The sequence below is a fragment of the Anas acuta genome, chromosome Z, assembly GCF_963932015.1.
Source record: "Anas acuta chromosome Z, bAnaAcu1.1, whole genome shotgun sequence".
NCBI lineage: Eukaryota > Metazoa > Chordata > Aves > Anseriformes > Anatidae > Anas > Anas acuta.
The window spans coordinates 16,384,869-16,401,786 of NC_089017.1; the positions used below are offsets into that span (position 1 = coordinate 16,384,869).

General features: G+C 39.1%; 1 protein-coding gene across 4 annotated transcripts in view; it reads left to right on the top strand.

The window, feature by feature from the left end:
- The window catches only part of ZSWIM6 (zinc finger SWIM-type containing 6), a 116,079-nt gene that overhangs the window by 82,426 nt on the left and 16,735 nt on the right, over positions 1-16,918 (top strand). For 3 of the 4 annotated variants that reach the window (XM_068665914.1, XM_068665916.1, XM_068665917.1), the window contains exons 5-10: positions 4,989-5,168; positions 6,775-6,951; positions 7,235-7,381; positions 10,447-10,593; positions 12,697-12,957; positions 16,252-16,387. In XM_068665914.1, the coding sequence (XP_068522015.1) occupies positions 4,989-5,168; positions 6,775-6,951; positions 7,235-7,381; positions 10,447-10,593; positions 12,697-12,957; positions 16,252-16,387 (1,048 nt within the window). The remainder of the gene's footprint in view (positions 1-4,988; positions 5,169-6,774; positions 6,952-7,234; positions 7,382-10,446; positions 10,594-12,696; positions 12,958-16,251; positions 16,388-16,918) is intronic. The other variant, XM_068665915.1, reaches the window with a different exon arrangement.

Below are 16,918 nucleotides of genomic sequence, written 5' to 3' on the forward strand. Positions count from 1 at the left end.
GAAGGGCAATGATTCTCTCTTGCCATCAGTGCTGCAGGTAATCTATTGCATTAATCAGCCAGCTAGTGTGAAATGCATGGGGAGTGATTATACTATCATACACAATACAATCAGCATGAAGCACTTGTCAAGACCAATACATCAAAGTTTAATTCAGTAATAGAATGAATTAGAGCAAAATGAAACATTCTGTTCTCCAAGAAACACAGCACCCATTGCAAGTTTATAGCAAGTTTTTTTTTGTTTTTTTTTTTTTTCCTGAAGGCTGCAGTGAGAAACCAGAGTGCATTAAGGAATTGTTTTTATGAATTAAATCACAGCTTGGACCAATCTGAATACTGTGAATACTTTTCCTTGGGGTTCTTATTGAGGAGAGCACAGTATTGAAGTGCTTTGCCTATCTTCACTATTCCATAAAAGCAACTGTTTAATTGGAACATTCACCAGTGGGACTCCTGATTATGCTTTGTTCTAGTGGAGATCTCTCTGTGCTTCCAGGAGGGAGGTGGCTTTGCCAGTCATTCTGAAGCCACTTGTCCTTCTCATTGAGAAGCAATAAATACCAAACACTACCTTCTTTGAGGTTTCCAAGTGGCTGTCCCAGTGAGAGTGCGTATGTGTTTAAAAACCAGATGTAAACCACTTTAAAATCCTTTGCTGACACTTCTATTTTAAAGGGGTCATAGGTTCTGTCTCCTATTATTGTTTCTATTCTGACACTCCCAATGCTGGAAAATGATGCTTTTGTAACTGAATTGGTGAGGCTCAAATGAGGCACAGTAGCAAGTGTGCAGCAAGTGCTGAAGCTGAGCTGTCTGTTGCACAAAGGGAATGATGATGATTACCTGGCTCCATTTTCTTTGAAATGATAAAATGATACTAACCTGCTATTTTAGGGGATTTTATTTTTAAAGAAACATATATGCATCAATGGAAAGAACAAAGGAATGTTAGAGTAGATGTGCATCTGTTTCTTGCATATTTTGATTTTACAAACGAATGTGTTGATCTTAAGTATATTAAATGTAAAATTCTAGGGCAAGGTCCAAGTTTCAGACACTGGTAATAAATGGTATTGTAAATGAGGAAATACTGACCCAAGCGTAGTTGCACAGCAAGGTAGCATAATAATTCTAGGAAAAGCAGATTTCTTGGGAGGACTGCAATCAGTCACACATAATCATGCACTGGATCTTCAGTCATGCCCCATGCCCTAGCCCCCAGTAAAATAGTTTCCACCGCCACCCTCCCATTTACGGGGGTAAGAGTAAAACATAATGGGAGTTCTGAAAAAGCGAGCAATGCTTTATCACTAAGGAGAGTCTCTATACATTCCTTGCACTTCTTTAGGTTCACAAATACATGCATACACAGGATATGTGATTACAACACCTGCTTTTACAATGACTGGATACTTCTTAGTGTTTTTCAGTTTACATGTTTAAATTTGGATCAATATGAAGGTATGCTGACCCTTACTCCTCCTGAATTTAGATGTATGGATGTTTACTGAGAAATACAAATGTACTGATGTTTGCCTGTATGTAAAGGAAGGCACGCACTGTGCAAAGCAATACTGTAACTTTTTTTTTTTTTTTTTTTTTGTGATATGAGGCATGCTAAAGATGAATGACAGCTAAATGTTTCCAGAAAGAGGGCTGATTGAACCAAAGCTTGGTTTGGCAAAGCTGGCTTTTTCCAGATCAAGAGGATTATTGTTGGACCAAAATAGACAATTCCTCCCCACAATATGACAGTTTTAGTATTTGTTCCCTTGTGAAATTAGTACTAAACTGCAGTTGCACCATGACTTATCCTCCAATTACCTTCTAGGGGAAAAGAAATTGTGTATTGGTTTGTGTTACTTTGCCACTGCGCTGTGAGGAGTTTCATGTTAGAAAGACATGGGTTACAGTCAAGGAATCTGAACCTGAACTTTAGTTCTGGTTTAGTAGTCTGTACTTGTGAGGGGGTAATGCTTTATCCTCTGGAGTTCTTGTGTGAAAAGATAGCTGGTGACTGGGGAAAGGGAGACAGTGAAAAAGAAAGCTGTGTTAGAAAGACAGAATATGAATCTTAGAATAAGACAGAAACACATTCTCACACTATTTTTTCAGTTAATGAGACTTTTCTGCATACTGCAGGTGGTGTTGGTGACATCTAGTTGAACAGGAGAACTTGAGAATGCCAGGAATGTATTTTTTGGGAATCAGCAGTTTCCCAGCATAGGATTCATTAGGCCAAGATGCGAGAATCTCGTTTGAGGCCAACGTAAGCCTTCAGGTCGGTGGTGACATTTAAGGGCCAGCTCAGGGGGACTGGACTAAGCAGCATCAGAGTTAAATTGGAATAATATCCTCCAGGCTCCTTCCAGTTGGCATGTGGTAAAATCTGGGCACGAGTGAATGTTTTCCTCGGACTTTTCAGTGCTAGAAGCAGGACAGGAACCAGTGAATGGAAGGAGCCAGAATGGAGCAGATGTCAGGGGAAAGGGAGAGGCGCTCAGGGAGACGGAGGAGGAAGAATTGTGAATACAGGCAAGTGCACACACGCTAAGGGGAAGAAAAAAATGGAAGAAAGAAAGAAAAAGAAAACAGAAACCCAAATGGGCTGAAGAGTGTGGGGTCATTGGCATTGTGCTTCGTTCTCCCAGATGGTGGCCTTTGTAGCGCCACAGGAGTTGAGCCTGAGGCTCTTTCTGTTCCCTTCCCTCCTGCGCTTCTCAGGGGGGGGAGCTCTGTCTCGCACCCCTCATCCTGCAGGCAATGGGGCAGCCCTAAAAGCTGCTCCAGGGCCTGGGCGAGCTCAGATGTGCGCACAGCTCGCGCTCAACTCACTGGGAGCAGCGTGCAGTTGGGCTCTATTGAAATGTGAAGGGTTTGTGTGGGGTTTATTATAAATACGCTTCTCCTTGTGCTTCATTTGCATAAAAATAGCCTCAGTTTCTGAGACGAGCTGCTGATAATGTAGTTATGCTTAACATCACTTCCCTCCTATAATGAAATAAGTTTTTGAAGGGTTTGGATACTTTTGGTTATCTCTTCCCTTGCCTACCTGCTAGATGCACTGTGTGTGTAGCGGAGCTTCTGAGGAAGGCAAGTGAATTCATTTGCCTTTAGTGGTGTTTGAGATGCAATGAAATAAAAGGCTACTCATTTTATAGGGGCATTGTGTAATCAGTAGTATGTGTTCTGCCTGGCCAAATGGTTGAAATGCTTCCCACATGCAGTTAAGATACTCCACTTTTCTTTTGCTTCAGTCTGAAAACACTGGGAATCTGTCTGCAAAGTACTAAATTGGCTTTCTGTTTTTTTAAGATGCTGAGAGGTGCACTGTTTCCTCAGTGCCCTCAAGTAATACTTGATTATGAAAATAAGTAAGTAAATAAATCCAAGCTAACTGTTCTCCACGGCTTTCCAATATGCCCCATTTTCTGTTTTGTTTTGCAGATTGCAAGAAATGTATTCCTTCTGTTTTGGGCAGTGCTGAATGCATTGATGCTTAATAAGAAGAAACATTTGTAGTTTGTGTTTGCAGAATGAAGCTTATTCAAGAGGGTGTCTAAAATGAAGTCTTATGATTTGATTTTAAAAGAAGTTTTTGCAAACAATGTTGGCTTTATCCATTCCCATGGCAAGTTTTAGGTGCTTAGAAAACAAAACAAAACAAACAAAAAAAGTTGCTGTACTGTATTAAACCAGTGTGCAGCAGTAATCTTCATTAGTGTAGTATCTCTCTCTGATGTTCTGCACTGTACCATATCTTATTTTGTTGCGGTGTTCAGATTTCTTTGCTATTACTTCCCCATCCCATGGTAGGTCAGAATATCTGGGGACTTGCAACCTTAAGGATCAGGCTCTGTTTCCACTGGCTCCCATGTCATGGCATACCAACATGCCAAGCTACTCTAGGAATGACTGTAATGTGATGGCCTGTGCTCTGGATGTCCGTTTTGCATTCTTAGTTAGCAAAAGAATACTCAAATGTTAAAATTTTATTGTTCTTGAAGAATCAGCTGCATTTTTTTTTCCCAGCCTGTCATGAAGACTGTTGAATAGCTCAGGCATATTCCCTAAATCTCTTGTAGTGTATAAAGCACGTTCTTAATGAGCAAATGAACTGTCGCTAAATAGCGCTTTCAGATGTCTTCATGCTTCTGCCAAAGTTCACGCTGATGAAGAGACAGCTGATTTAGAGAAAAATCTTTCCATTTGAAAATTGTTGCTAGATACCCTGATGTATTTATGCCTGCCCTGTTATATAGTGTCAGGGATCAGATTCTAAAGTGATGGTATGTGTGAAATGTCAGCACAAATTAGCTTTTCCTTAGAGCTCCATAAAGAGAAAATGTAAAACAATTTTTCTAGTGTAACCAAATTACTGAAGTAATTGCAGTAAAAATATCTTCTCCCTATTAGACTGCACAAAACCAGTGTTTACTGGATCTTTGAGATCCAGATGTGTTTGGAAAATGAATTATATGATCAGCAGTTCTTCTGCTGGATTTTCAATGCGGAAGTATGTGTTTACAAAATACGTGTCTTACTCATGCACTTGCTCGGTTGCTGTAATGTGAAGCTGGAAGATGCATAGTTTGTGTTTGTAGAAAACAACATTGACTCCTGATACAAAAATTACAAGAAAAATTTGGGTAATTTCCTGCTATAACTATATGCAAATTCTTGTTTGGTTTTGAGTGATACTCCTGTCTGATGACCCATGCATTGTGAACTCTGGATTTTCTAATACAAAAGACCCACTTAATGCCTTTTAATTGAGAAGGTTGGCTTGGTACAGTCTTTCAGTTGTTCAGATGGGCCATGTTCTGAGTCAGGAATTCAGTCTGCCTCGTGCTAGGTGTAGCTGGGAAGTAAGCAGTGTAGCCTTTGAGGGGAGAGTAAAAGTATTACAGTATAGAAGTTTGCAATTAGTCATTGGCTGCTTCATTTTTAATAGAAAACATAATTTAGCAATTTTTTTAAAATCAGGTGCTCTGTGGATGTGTATAGTCTTAAATCCCCACTGCAAGTTGGAGCAGAAGGCCAGTTGGCTAAAACAGCTGAAAAAATGGAACAGTGTGGATGTTTGTCCCTGGGAAGATGGAAACCATGGAAACGAGCTGCCCAATTTAACCAATGCTTTGCCTCAGGGTGCAAATGCTAACCAAGGTGAGCCTAAACATATGCACTGACTGCAACATATAATATAACCTCTATCTTATGTACTCTAGCCTTGCAGAATTCAGCACTCTTTCCTGGGACAAGTAACTTTCTTGTTGAGGATTGACCAGCCAAATTTATTTTCACTAATACTATCCTTGCAGAAAGAATAAATAGTTTTTTTCGTGCTGGGGCTGCAATATTTTCAAAGCAAGTATTTGTGTTTAGTTAGGTCTTCTAACTTTTCACTTGGTCCTTCTAAAAACTTGTTGCATGAAAATTGGATGTCCTTGAAGTATGTCATGTAAAAGCTTGTTGTTTCTTTGCTTGACTACAATCTTTTATCCCTTACGGTGTTGGGGTTTTTATTTTGTTTGCAGTTACAAAGCCTTTGGTACCTAGTCAAAGAGAGATCTGTTGCAACTGCATTAAACTGAGTGCGTGAGAAAGTAAAGCAGCTATTTGTGGGATGTGCTCTGTGTTGTGCAGTCTGCATTGCCAGGAGTGGGGTGGGAGTGTAAAGGCAGCATTCTGCCTTCTTGGAGGAGGTGTCTCTTCTTACTCAACATCATGCTTTCTAATTGAAAACGTGATTATTAAATCTGACAGAAGCCTTGTCCAGTCCTCTTCAAGCAAGATTTCTACTTTGTTAATCAGTGGGGAAAATGCAAGATATTTCCCTGGTGGGGGAAAACCTCATAATCCTCAAAACCCCTCAGTATTTTGATAGATATTTCGTATAATTATGATAAAGTTAAAATTAAATGCTTATGGGGGGTGGCAGATTCGGGTTTAGTTGGGTTTTTCCTTGTTTCTTTTTCTTGGAAGATTACTTCTGAAGGAAATAGTTAGACTTAGTTTTTTTTGTTTGTTTTGGTTTGGTTTGTGTTGTTTTTTTTTTTTTTAAATAAATCTCACATTCTACAGCCAGAAGTTTATTCAGCATGTAACTCCCTCCACAGGTGGGTTTTGCTCTGTGGATCTCCTGATGTTCAGCCCAACATGGGCAGGCTAGTGACAGCTTGGACACAGCATCTCAACGTACACAGACAGTGCTGTGTCGACAGAGCGCTTTTGCCATGGGAAGATGCCCACTAAGGGTTATGTCCATCCCATGGCCTTTGTACCTTTTTTTAATTTATTTACAGTATATGTATATGTTTCTGACAAGAAATTAATGTCACTTTTCAAAGAGAACAGTTGAAAGTCCTTCATGTGCTGTTCATTCATCCCTTACCCTAGCAGCTCTGGGTCTGAGATGGGGAGTGTTGGGCAGGTTTGAGTAGCCGTGCCATATATTTTCTAGTTTGTTTTCAGGAGAGCTGTCAAACATCCTTCATCTTTAGCTGCTCCCTTTGCGAAGCCCTGTTTAGCATTAGCCTTGCTGTTCTGTAGATCTCCGTTTCTGACTGCAGAAGGAAAGGCGCACACTTGGTCTGGCCTGTTGGGTAATAGGATGTGAAATGTCATCTGCAGCTCCGTGCAGAGGGGGGCAAGACAGGCCGCCATCAGTCGGGGGTCGTGAATAGGCAGAAGACAAGAGTACTGTGAATGACTTATTCACATATGAATGAGTAAAAGCTGATGCAGCTTTCTGAACTTGTGAAAATGACAGATTCATCGAACAGGCCCCATCGGACGGTGTTCACTCGAGCCATTGAGGCGTGCGATCTTCACTGGCAGGACAGCCACTTACAGCACATTATCAGCAGTGACCTATACACCAACTACTGTTACCATGACGACACTGAAAACTCGCTCTTTGACTCTCACGGGTGGCCCCTCTGGCATGGTAAGTGGCTAAACCGGAAAGACGTTTCCATGACTTGCTGCTTTGTTCAGTTTCTATGGCATTATTTTGGGGGGGATGGTGGGGAGATGAATGAAAAGCCTGGCAGAAAGAACAGAGGCTCCCTTGAAACGCTGGTTTCAGAAGTAGTCCTTTAAGTTTCTTTTGCATAGTTTTAAAAACAAAACAAAAAGCAAACAAAAAAGCCCTTTGGAGCTAACCTAGCAAAACAGGCCACTGCAGACATGGAAGTGTTGCTATTCCTCAATTATTTTCTCCATTTTAGAACATGTTCCTACAGCCTGCGCGAGGGTGGATGCATTGCGATCTCATGGATACCCAAGAGAAGCACTGAGGCTAGCGATAGCTATTGTTAACACACTAAGAAGGCAGCAGCAGAAACAGCTGGAAATGTTCCGGGCTCAGAAGAAAGGTAAATGTGGGGAAAAAGAGAAGGGCAAAGGATGTGACAAGGTGACAATAACACCGGAATGGATCTTTGCATGAGAAAACTCTTTTTGAAGCTGTAAAACTGAAGAGGTGCCTTTAACTCTCCATTAGAAATGGTTGTAGTGGAAATGTAATGTTCTGGCTATTGGAAGCTTTCTTTGTGAGCTCAGGAGGGCACGGTCTTGGTTCTGCCTTCTGCAGTATGTCTGACACAGCTGGGCCTTTATCCAAATCAGGGTTTTTGGTTATGCAATGTAAATATTAATTTGTATAATTTATAGGCTTTTAAACAGAGCTTTGTATTTGGCATGTCAGGTATTTTAAATTATTTCATCCTCTGACATACAATTTAGCAGACCTATATATTTCTGAGGCACAAGCCTAAGTTCATGTTGAGGGTAACACTGAGGGAAAGTCTGCACTACAGAAATTCATCAAATTTGTCAGTGTCTTCCAAAAGTCTTGTACATTGCCCAAAATTTTATTGTTTCCAAATGGAGTTGGATTGACTTAAATGGAAATGAGTTTTTGCAACACTGTTTTTTATAAGATGCTCTGTTGTTATTCTTCTGATGAGCAATACCTTCCCTCCCGCCCCCCCTTTTTTTTTTTGAATGAACATTGTTTAGATACAGTTTCTGTGCCACCTGATGCTTGCTACCCAAAGGAATCCTGCACTAAACTGTTCTTGGCTACTACAAGAACACCTTAATTCAAGCTTTCAGGTCTTCATTGCTACTTCATTAGCTCTTTGTATCTTCACGCATTGTGAGAAGAAATACTACTGTGAAGTCATAAGTAAATATTTCAAATGTATGTGCAGGTGTTCTTCCATAAATGAGCACTTAGTAGTTTAAGTGATGACAATGTAGACACCTGATTTAAAAAATCACTTGGCAGTTCCTATGTGCCTCCTTTTCTGTTTCACAGTACCCAAGCTAGAAGTTTTGTATACTACTTTGGATCCTAGATTTGAACAAAACATAAAAGCATTTAATGTTATTACGGGAATTTTTCTAAGTGATTTCTATCATGTAATGCATCTTTCCTTAAAATCCATCCCCATAGGTTTGCAGCTTTTCTAGCCTCTCAGGTCAGGGAGAGAAGCAAGGAGGGGTGGTTTGTACATTTACATACCTCTGAAATGTGTAGAGTTCGCTGCAAGTGTGCTGGTCATCGTACAGCCCCTTTTCATCCCCAGTTGCTAATGGAGTATCTAGACATTCAATACTCCTGTTCAGTTCCTGTTGCATGACAGCAGCGTCTGTAGCTGTCAGGTGGTATTATGCTATTATAAATAAAAGATGGATTGTATGAAAAGTGGTCCATCCTATCCTGAAACAAAGAAGTGTGTCATTTCTGTATTGTCACTCGCTGCTTTTATATTCTTTCTTTGTACATTCAAAATATACACGTTTTTTAATACTGCAAAATGTTCTGGTCAACCCTATAAGCAGATGAATTCTGCAACCCCAGCCCAGCTTTAGATTTCAGTTCAGCAAACACCACATGCTTCTCTTTAGCTTTTATTCATGTGACTGATCTGACGTACATGGAACCACTTGTGTGGTTTAAAGTTAAATGCCTCTGTGACTGCAGGACTGAGGCCTTTGTTTGGTGTGACATAAGTGAACCACATAACTAGACACAATGGATGAAATAGAATATAAGTGAGTCAGTAATAAGTCAGTGTGATTAATATTTTTTTGGTAATATTACTTGCTTTTGCATGTCATGTATTGCACATGCTATTTGTTAGTAAGACAATGATTTACATGTTTGTTTTTGTATTGCATATCATTTGATTATTGAACAACAACAGCAATAAAAACAAAAACAACCTCATTTTCCTGAGCAATCAGTTCAACTGTGTGGCTGCATTTCGTTTTGTAGCCTTACACATTCAAATAAGTAAGAAGTAGGCTTTTTAGCATTTTAAAGCTTTGCAGTAATACATGTGGCTTCTAAGGAAAGCGGCACTCCATGAATGAGAGTGTCCAAAGGCAGCTACAAGGTAGTGTTGAGTGGGTAGAGAAGCAGAGCAACCACAGTAGCTTGTATACAATTTTTAAATTGTCCTAATGAGTCTGATCTCCCATACCTCAGTAGTATATATGTGTCTTAAGAGAAAAAAAGCTGGTTGGAGTGAAAGGGGAGGTTTAGTGGAGGACTTATTAGTGTTAGGTCAGAGGTTGGACTAGGTGATGTTGGAGGCCTCTTCCAACCTAAGTGATTCTGTGATTATGTGGGAACTAGTGCCAGAAGACCCTTAGTAAAAAGGAGATGGGGAGAATCTATACTTTTGTTAACCACAGCCATGCATTCTTCAGGTCATTGTACTACAGGATTTTGTCCTGTGTCAACTGATTTTATGTGTTACAGTTACAAAGCAAAGTAGCCAAAAAAGCATGTTGCTGACTGAAATGTTAGGATGCCAGAATTCACTTGATGCAATTAAAGGACATTTTTTTCTTACATACCTCATTTAACCTTTTTATTTCTTTTTAAAGGTGCTGTCACCCTGAGCTTATTACTTTAATAAATATTAAGATGCATGATAAGCTCACATTTTATTTATTAAAATAGAGCATATTTTAGAGTAGTGCCATTTATTTTAGCATTATCATTTATATTAAAATATAAAAAACGGTACTACATCTTTTGAGTCGGGAAAAAGTTGTGGATATTTTGAAAAAAAAAAAGTCACCAGGTCTTTGCTATAATTTTTTCAGCAGGTGTTTTCAGAAGACTTTCTGATATTGAGTAAAATTTCAAAAAACACTGCAGTTGTAATAGTTGACCCATAATGCACTTGCTAGTGCTTGAATGGTGTTTGTCCTTTGTTCTTTTACTTTTTCTGCTTCACATATGCATAGAGGGCAATGGATATGTCCTGAAAGATGCTGTTTTCTCCTTCTAAGCAGGGGTTACTGTTAATACTTTGAACTCTGTACTGAGAACATTTTAATCACTTTTAGTTCTATAATTGTTGTAAGCAGCTAACAGACACTCTTTCTCCCCCTCCTGTCTCCATCTTTTCTAACACAGAACTGCTCCACAAAGGAGTAACCTCAATAACAAATCTTGAAGGTTGGGTGGGACACCCTTTGGATCCAATCGGCACCCTCTTCAGTAGCCTCATGGAAGCCTGCAGGGTGGATGATGAAAGCTTCCACGGATTCTCAGACTTCATGGGTAAGGCTGTGCAAAGGAAGCTATCTTTTATACATCTTCATTAACCAGAAACATTTTTCTATTTTTCCATTCCAAATTAACTTTAGAGCCAGTGTTATTATAAGAACTCATTCTTGAAAAAAATCTGTATTTCGTGCCTGAAATAAAAGCAAATAAGCTTTTATAGCAGCAACCTTTTCCGTATACCTTCCCCTGTCCTTTTTTCTGACACATTACAGAAGATCATAAAATCATATAATAGTTAAAGTTGGAAGGCAGCTCCATAGATCTGCTTACAGCAGTGTCAACTACAGCAGGTTGCCCAGGACTGTGTCCAGTTGAGTTTTGAACAACTCCAAGAATTAACACTTTACAGCCTCTCTGGGCAACCTCTTCCTGTGCTCAACAACCTTCACAGTAAAAAAATCTTTTCTTATGCTCAGATGGAACCTTGCATTTCAATCCATGCCCATTGCCTCTTGTCCTGTCACAGGCTACCACTGAGGAGAGTCTGACTCTGTCTTCTTTACATTCTCCTATCATATATTTATACACATTGGTAAGATCCTCCTGAGCCTTCCTTTTTCCAGGTCAAACAGCCCCAGCTGTTTCAGTCTCTGATTGTATGAGAGATGCTCCACTCCCTTAATCATCTTTGTAGCCCCTCGCTATATTTGCTCCAGTATATCTGTGTATGGGGTAGCCCTGAACTGAGCACAGCACTCTATATGCCTCTCACCAGTGCTATAGAGGGGAAGGATCCACTTCTTTAACCTGCTGGCAACCCTTTTCCTAATACAGCCCAGGGTTTTAATGGACTTCTTAGTTACACATGCACATAATACTTCAAGTGAATGACAAAACATTTAAAAATGGTAACATACACAGTCTACAAAGAATATTAATTGGAAAGTAGTGTTGCAGAATTTATGCATGTTTTCAGTCAGGTTGTGTATGCCCATTTTAATTTCAATATCTGCTTCCCAGGAGCTTAAGTGATGCATTCTTCATTCTCAGTCTATTTCCATGTCTGCAGTAGTTTGTGTACACCCCATCCCTGTACAGCTCTTACACATGCACGTTCCCAATTTCCAATCTTCTTGGATCTTTGCCTCTAAACTCATTGTATTCAATTAGATTTTCTTCAGTAAACTTCTAAACCCATAACCACCTATTCTGGAAGAACTTTTAATTAAAAGAAATCAGAAATCAGATTATTTGCAATTACCAAAATGCCACCACAAAACAAAACCCTGCCAACAAAACAAAAAACCCCAACAACCCACAAAATAAAAGTATTATGTGTTGAAAAGTAACTTCCCCTTACACCCGCGTATGTGTTCTGCCTTCTCATATTCTGCAGTTGCCCATCTCCTTACATCTCTCCATTGTAATGTTTTGTTCTCTACTAGGACTGTTAACTGCTAGAGGTTGGAATAGCATTTTGTCTATGGTATATCTGTGAAGTGGCAAATGAACTGGTAGTACTCTTTAAAGCAATTTATGGTTTGGTCTGTATGAAATTTACAGTCAATCTTTACTAGAACTAAGAATTGTTATGTCATTAAGATTTAGATGTTTATTATAAATACAACTGTAACATATAATGCAAAATCCTGAAAAGAGCTCCAGCAAACAGTGAACGCTTAAAAAGTTGTGAAGTTATCAGGCCTACTGCCCTTGCACAGTCCTAATAAATTCATCTGAAATCTATGCAGAGGTATAAATGCCTTCCCTTTCCACTTACACAACATTGAGGCTTTAAGGAGATGCAGAAATGGATGGGGGGAAAAAAAATTGAAATGCATCTTCCAATTTTGGTCATGTTAACACAAAGCTGGAGAAAAACTGTTTTTCTCCAAGTCATACAGTTTAAAGACAAACACTTTTATTTTCACTTGAGTGGTTATTTTTTGAAACCTAATTGTTTTGTGTATTTCTCCCTTGTGAAATTGGATCAGGTAGTTTACATTGGATCTTTGGATCTTGAAATCAAGCTAAGTAATTTAAATCATTTAAACAAATGAATACTGACAGAGGTAGCATTTGTAAATGTGGCAATATAAGCAGATTATGGATTAGAATGGCTTACTGATGTGCTGTTCTTTGTTTCACCCTTTACAGAGAACATGGGGCAGTGCAAATCTCTGGAGTACCAGCACCTGCCTGCACACAAGTTCTTAGAAGAAGGGGAATCTTATTTAACGCTGGCCGTGGAAGTAGCATTGATAGGGCTGGGACAGCAACGAATAATGCCAGATGGCTTGTATGCACAAGAGAAGGTTTGTCGAAATGAGGAGCAGCTCATTTCTAAGCTACAGGAAATTGAATTGGATGATACTCTGGTGAAGATTTTTCGAAAACAAGCAGTCTTCCTATTAGAAGGTAGCTCAATATAGATGCTAACTGCTTCTTTAAACTGTCTTCACGTATAGAAGCCCATAGAACTAGTATTCCTGTGGAAACTGACCTTACATACTTAAGACGTTTTTTGATGTAGAACTCCAGCAAAATGTTGTTTTCAGTCTCATATGAAAATCGAGCATACGTGAAATAATACCATGACTGTAGAGATGAGATATCTGCTGACTTATGAGCCTTTAATTTTAATTTTTATTGCAATTTGTTCTTTAGATCTGTTACTTGTTGTAATCTCCATATCCTAATTATACAGCCCAGACTCACAATTTAGTCTTATAGACATCAGTTATCAGCAGTTCTCAGGTAGCAGAATTCTAAAGGTCGCTTGCATCCTGAAAAAGGACTGTCAGCTTTGTAAATGCATGACGATTTTTACCTCTTTTCCCAAGTGAAAAGCTTAGAAAATTCACTTAAAATTGTTGGGACAGAAGTATAACATTTTATTTGTAGCAACTAGGAAATGAAATCCCTCTGGAATTTCAATCATACATGAAAATTAGAATATGTGTTCAAATATTGAGGCTTAAGGCCTGATCATGTGACTAAACTGCGACTAAGGCAATTTTCTGTTTGGGAATTGTGGTGGATTGCAATAGAATCTTCAGGGAGAAAAATGAATGCCTTTACCTTTAGCTTTTAAAAAGGCTTAATATACCACTTAGCCTCATGTTTAGAAAGTAGCCTCATGGGTTCTGAGGTTGTCTTTCTTGCCTTTTTTTTTTTTTTTAAATGGAAGAAGAAACTTTAAAGGAACTAATTAGCTGAAGGTAAGGCCCAAGTTTTGAGTGCCCGCTCAAGGGATGGCAGGAATATTGCTCTAGGTGTGTTGCAAGACTGTTACACAGCAGTCAGGTTTTGCTTTCTTTCTGTGAGACATTTGTCTTTTAAAACTTCTCCTTTAATAGAAAAGACACAGTATGCCCAGATCCTTAAAGACTTTGGTACCTGCTGATGATGCCATTTGAAACTGCAGAGAAGCTGCACCATAGAGAGAGTTTCCATTATGGTATGGCTATACTGCTGCTTTATGGCCTTTGGACAAGAACAGCTGCTCACTGGATCCAGCTATTAACAACCACAAGACAGGGATCCTATGGATTATAAAATCAATTTGCTGCATCTCCATACTGTTAAGGATGCTTCATAAGGAAAAGGCAGCGTTTCTCTCAAATGTCCTCTCATAATTCTGGTTTACTACTTTGATCACTGATACTTTGTCATTTTAGAGTAGTAAATAAGTGATCATAGAAAAAAAAAATCTGCTAAAATAACTACCAATGAAATTGTGTTGAGCAGTGTACAAAGAGGGTCTTGCATTACTGTTTGCTGAGAAATTTAGCTTTCCTGCAATAGCTTCATCTTACGCCAGGTTAGGCAGAAACTGTCACCTCACATGGAGGAAATACTGTGCTGTGATTGAAGATCGTAATCATATCAATTGTGTTTTTATAGTTAAAGTCTAGTAGACATAATAAAGAAAGCTTAATACAATATTAAGCTGATTTCTATGTTGTTAATACAGATTAATGCTTGCTGTATGTAGCTAACATTTGGTGTGTGGGAAAGCAGAATGTTAAGACTGTGTTGCAAGAACTGTTTTATTTTTTTTGCACGTTAAGTTAATGTTAAGTTTTTGTTTGCAAAGTCAATCGCAGAATATATTTTCAAATAAATGCTTTGTCATGTATTCCTCATGTCCTAACTGAGTTTCTGACTGGCCACCAATTGACAAATGTACATGAAATGGTTTCTTTTGTTGAAGCAATTCTAGCTAGTTTTCAATGGCTTTCAACTTCACTTAAAATGATTATATGAGGCACACTGTGTCACCTACTAAATCTTGCCATTTCCATTTTAATCAGTCCCAGTCTTCACAAATGTCCACCTACGGAGCTCAGATTTTTTTCCATGCCCAGTGATTTTTATCTTTGTGTGTTGTGCTAAAGCGCCAGTCAGAAAAACATTGCTGAAACAGCTGTGCTGCTCTTAGTTGTTACCACCTCCATCTCGTGGAGTTCATCCTCTGCAGCAGAAGCGGCTGCTGCGTAAATTGTGCACATCCTCATCTGCTTCAATGTAGGGCCAATCATGTTAGTCTGAATTGTTGCTGGACGCTGTTTAAAGGACGTGTGACTCTGCAGTGGAGAAGTATGCTCACCCAGTCATTGTCCATTCAGGTGTGGTGGGCTGAAAACTGCAGGAGGAAGTAAAATCCACTTCTCCCGCAGTAACTCCTAGGACTGCTGGCTGGTATCTGTGCTGTAATTGCCCAATAATACTTAATGTATGATTCTTATTCTATATCTTGCAGCATTTTATTCTAGCTGCTGAAGTCAAAAGCTGCTTAACACAGTGTTCCTGGTAACAGGAATAACAGCCTCAGGGTTGCAGGGAAAATGTAAAAATGGGATTCATAGTCACTGTGAACATTCAGAACTCAGCAAGAAAATAGTTGAATTTCAATTTTCTTCTAAATTGTCATTTCTGCTGTCAATCCTGACACCACTGTTACAAATTTGAAATACTGCAATGACTGCACTGAGTGTGTACCAAATCCATTGTCCTAGCAATTGGGATAGTTTCCCAAAGCAAATAAAATTTTTAAGATCATGGGATATAACAGACTAGCAAAACGAGCTTTGGTATAAAGTCTGACCTAGTCTTCTCTGGAGACAAAGTCCATATCTAAGGGTTATTTAAATACTTAATGTCACGTGAGACATAAATAGGGATCAAGTGCTGCTATAGTGATTGGTCATGAAACTTCAATCAAAGATACGCACTTTTCCACTGTCACTACACTTTTTTTTCCCCACAATGAATTATGAGAAAGAAATCATGCACCAGCAGTGGGTGCATAGGGATTTGTATGCATAACAAAACTATATGGAGGCAAAACTGGTTTTAACACCTTTGACTTTTGTATACCATAAACTTGTTGAATGAGCCCCATAATGTGCTGGGACCATTCTGTCATTTGAATGTGCACTGGTAGCATGCTTAATACTATGCAATTTGCAGTCTGTCTCATTTTCTCAAATAATATATTGTATGTAATGCATTTGTAATATATCGTTTATATATGGTACATGTAGAGTATGATTCACAAAAAATATCAGTGCGGTTTTTAACTTTTGTACAGCAAACTCTGTCTCTGAATTCCAGTTCTAACTCAGGATATAGCTAGTGGTTTTGAAGGTGCAGAATTTGTGTTTTAACAATCTGTAAAGATGGATGTTCTCTTTCTCTTTCCTACAGCTGGACCATATAGTGGTTTAGGTGAAGTCATCCATCGAGAGAGCGTTCCAATGCACACATTTGCCAAGTATCTCTTCACCTCTCTCCTACCTCATGATGCTGAATTGGCATACAAAACTGCACTGAGAGCCATGCGGTATGTATTCACAAATCATCTAGAAACACCACAAGTAGCAGTTGAGAAAAGGGGGGGGGAAAGCTTGATAAAGACCCTTTAAGAAGAAAGTGCTTTGGTTTTGTCATGTCTAAAAGCAAGTGATGTTTGTAATAACTGCAGTATAATCATCTATAAATGTACAATTAGTGTTTACCTCCAACCGTAAAACAGCATTCTCTGTTACAATCTTTTGTTCTAGAATACCCCTCTGGTATACCACCCCTATGTGGTTTTGTGTTCAGCAGTGGTAGCTCCAGCACGTGTCCTCACCCATGGGTTTGTGTGCATGTGATGGTAGTAGTGGTGAGGAAATAAGGAAAGAGACATATCACAGAATCACAGAATTTCTAGGTTGGAAGAGACCTCAAGATCATCGAGTCCAACCTCTGACCTAACACTAACAGTCCCCACTAAACCATATCCCTAAGCTCTACATCTAAATGTCTTTTAAAGACTTCCAGGGATGGTGACTCCACCACCTCCCTGGGCAGCCTGTTCCAGTGCCTAACA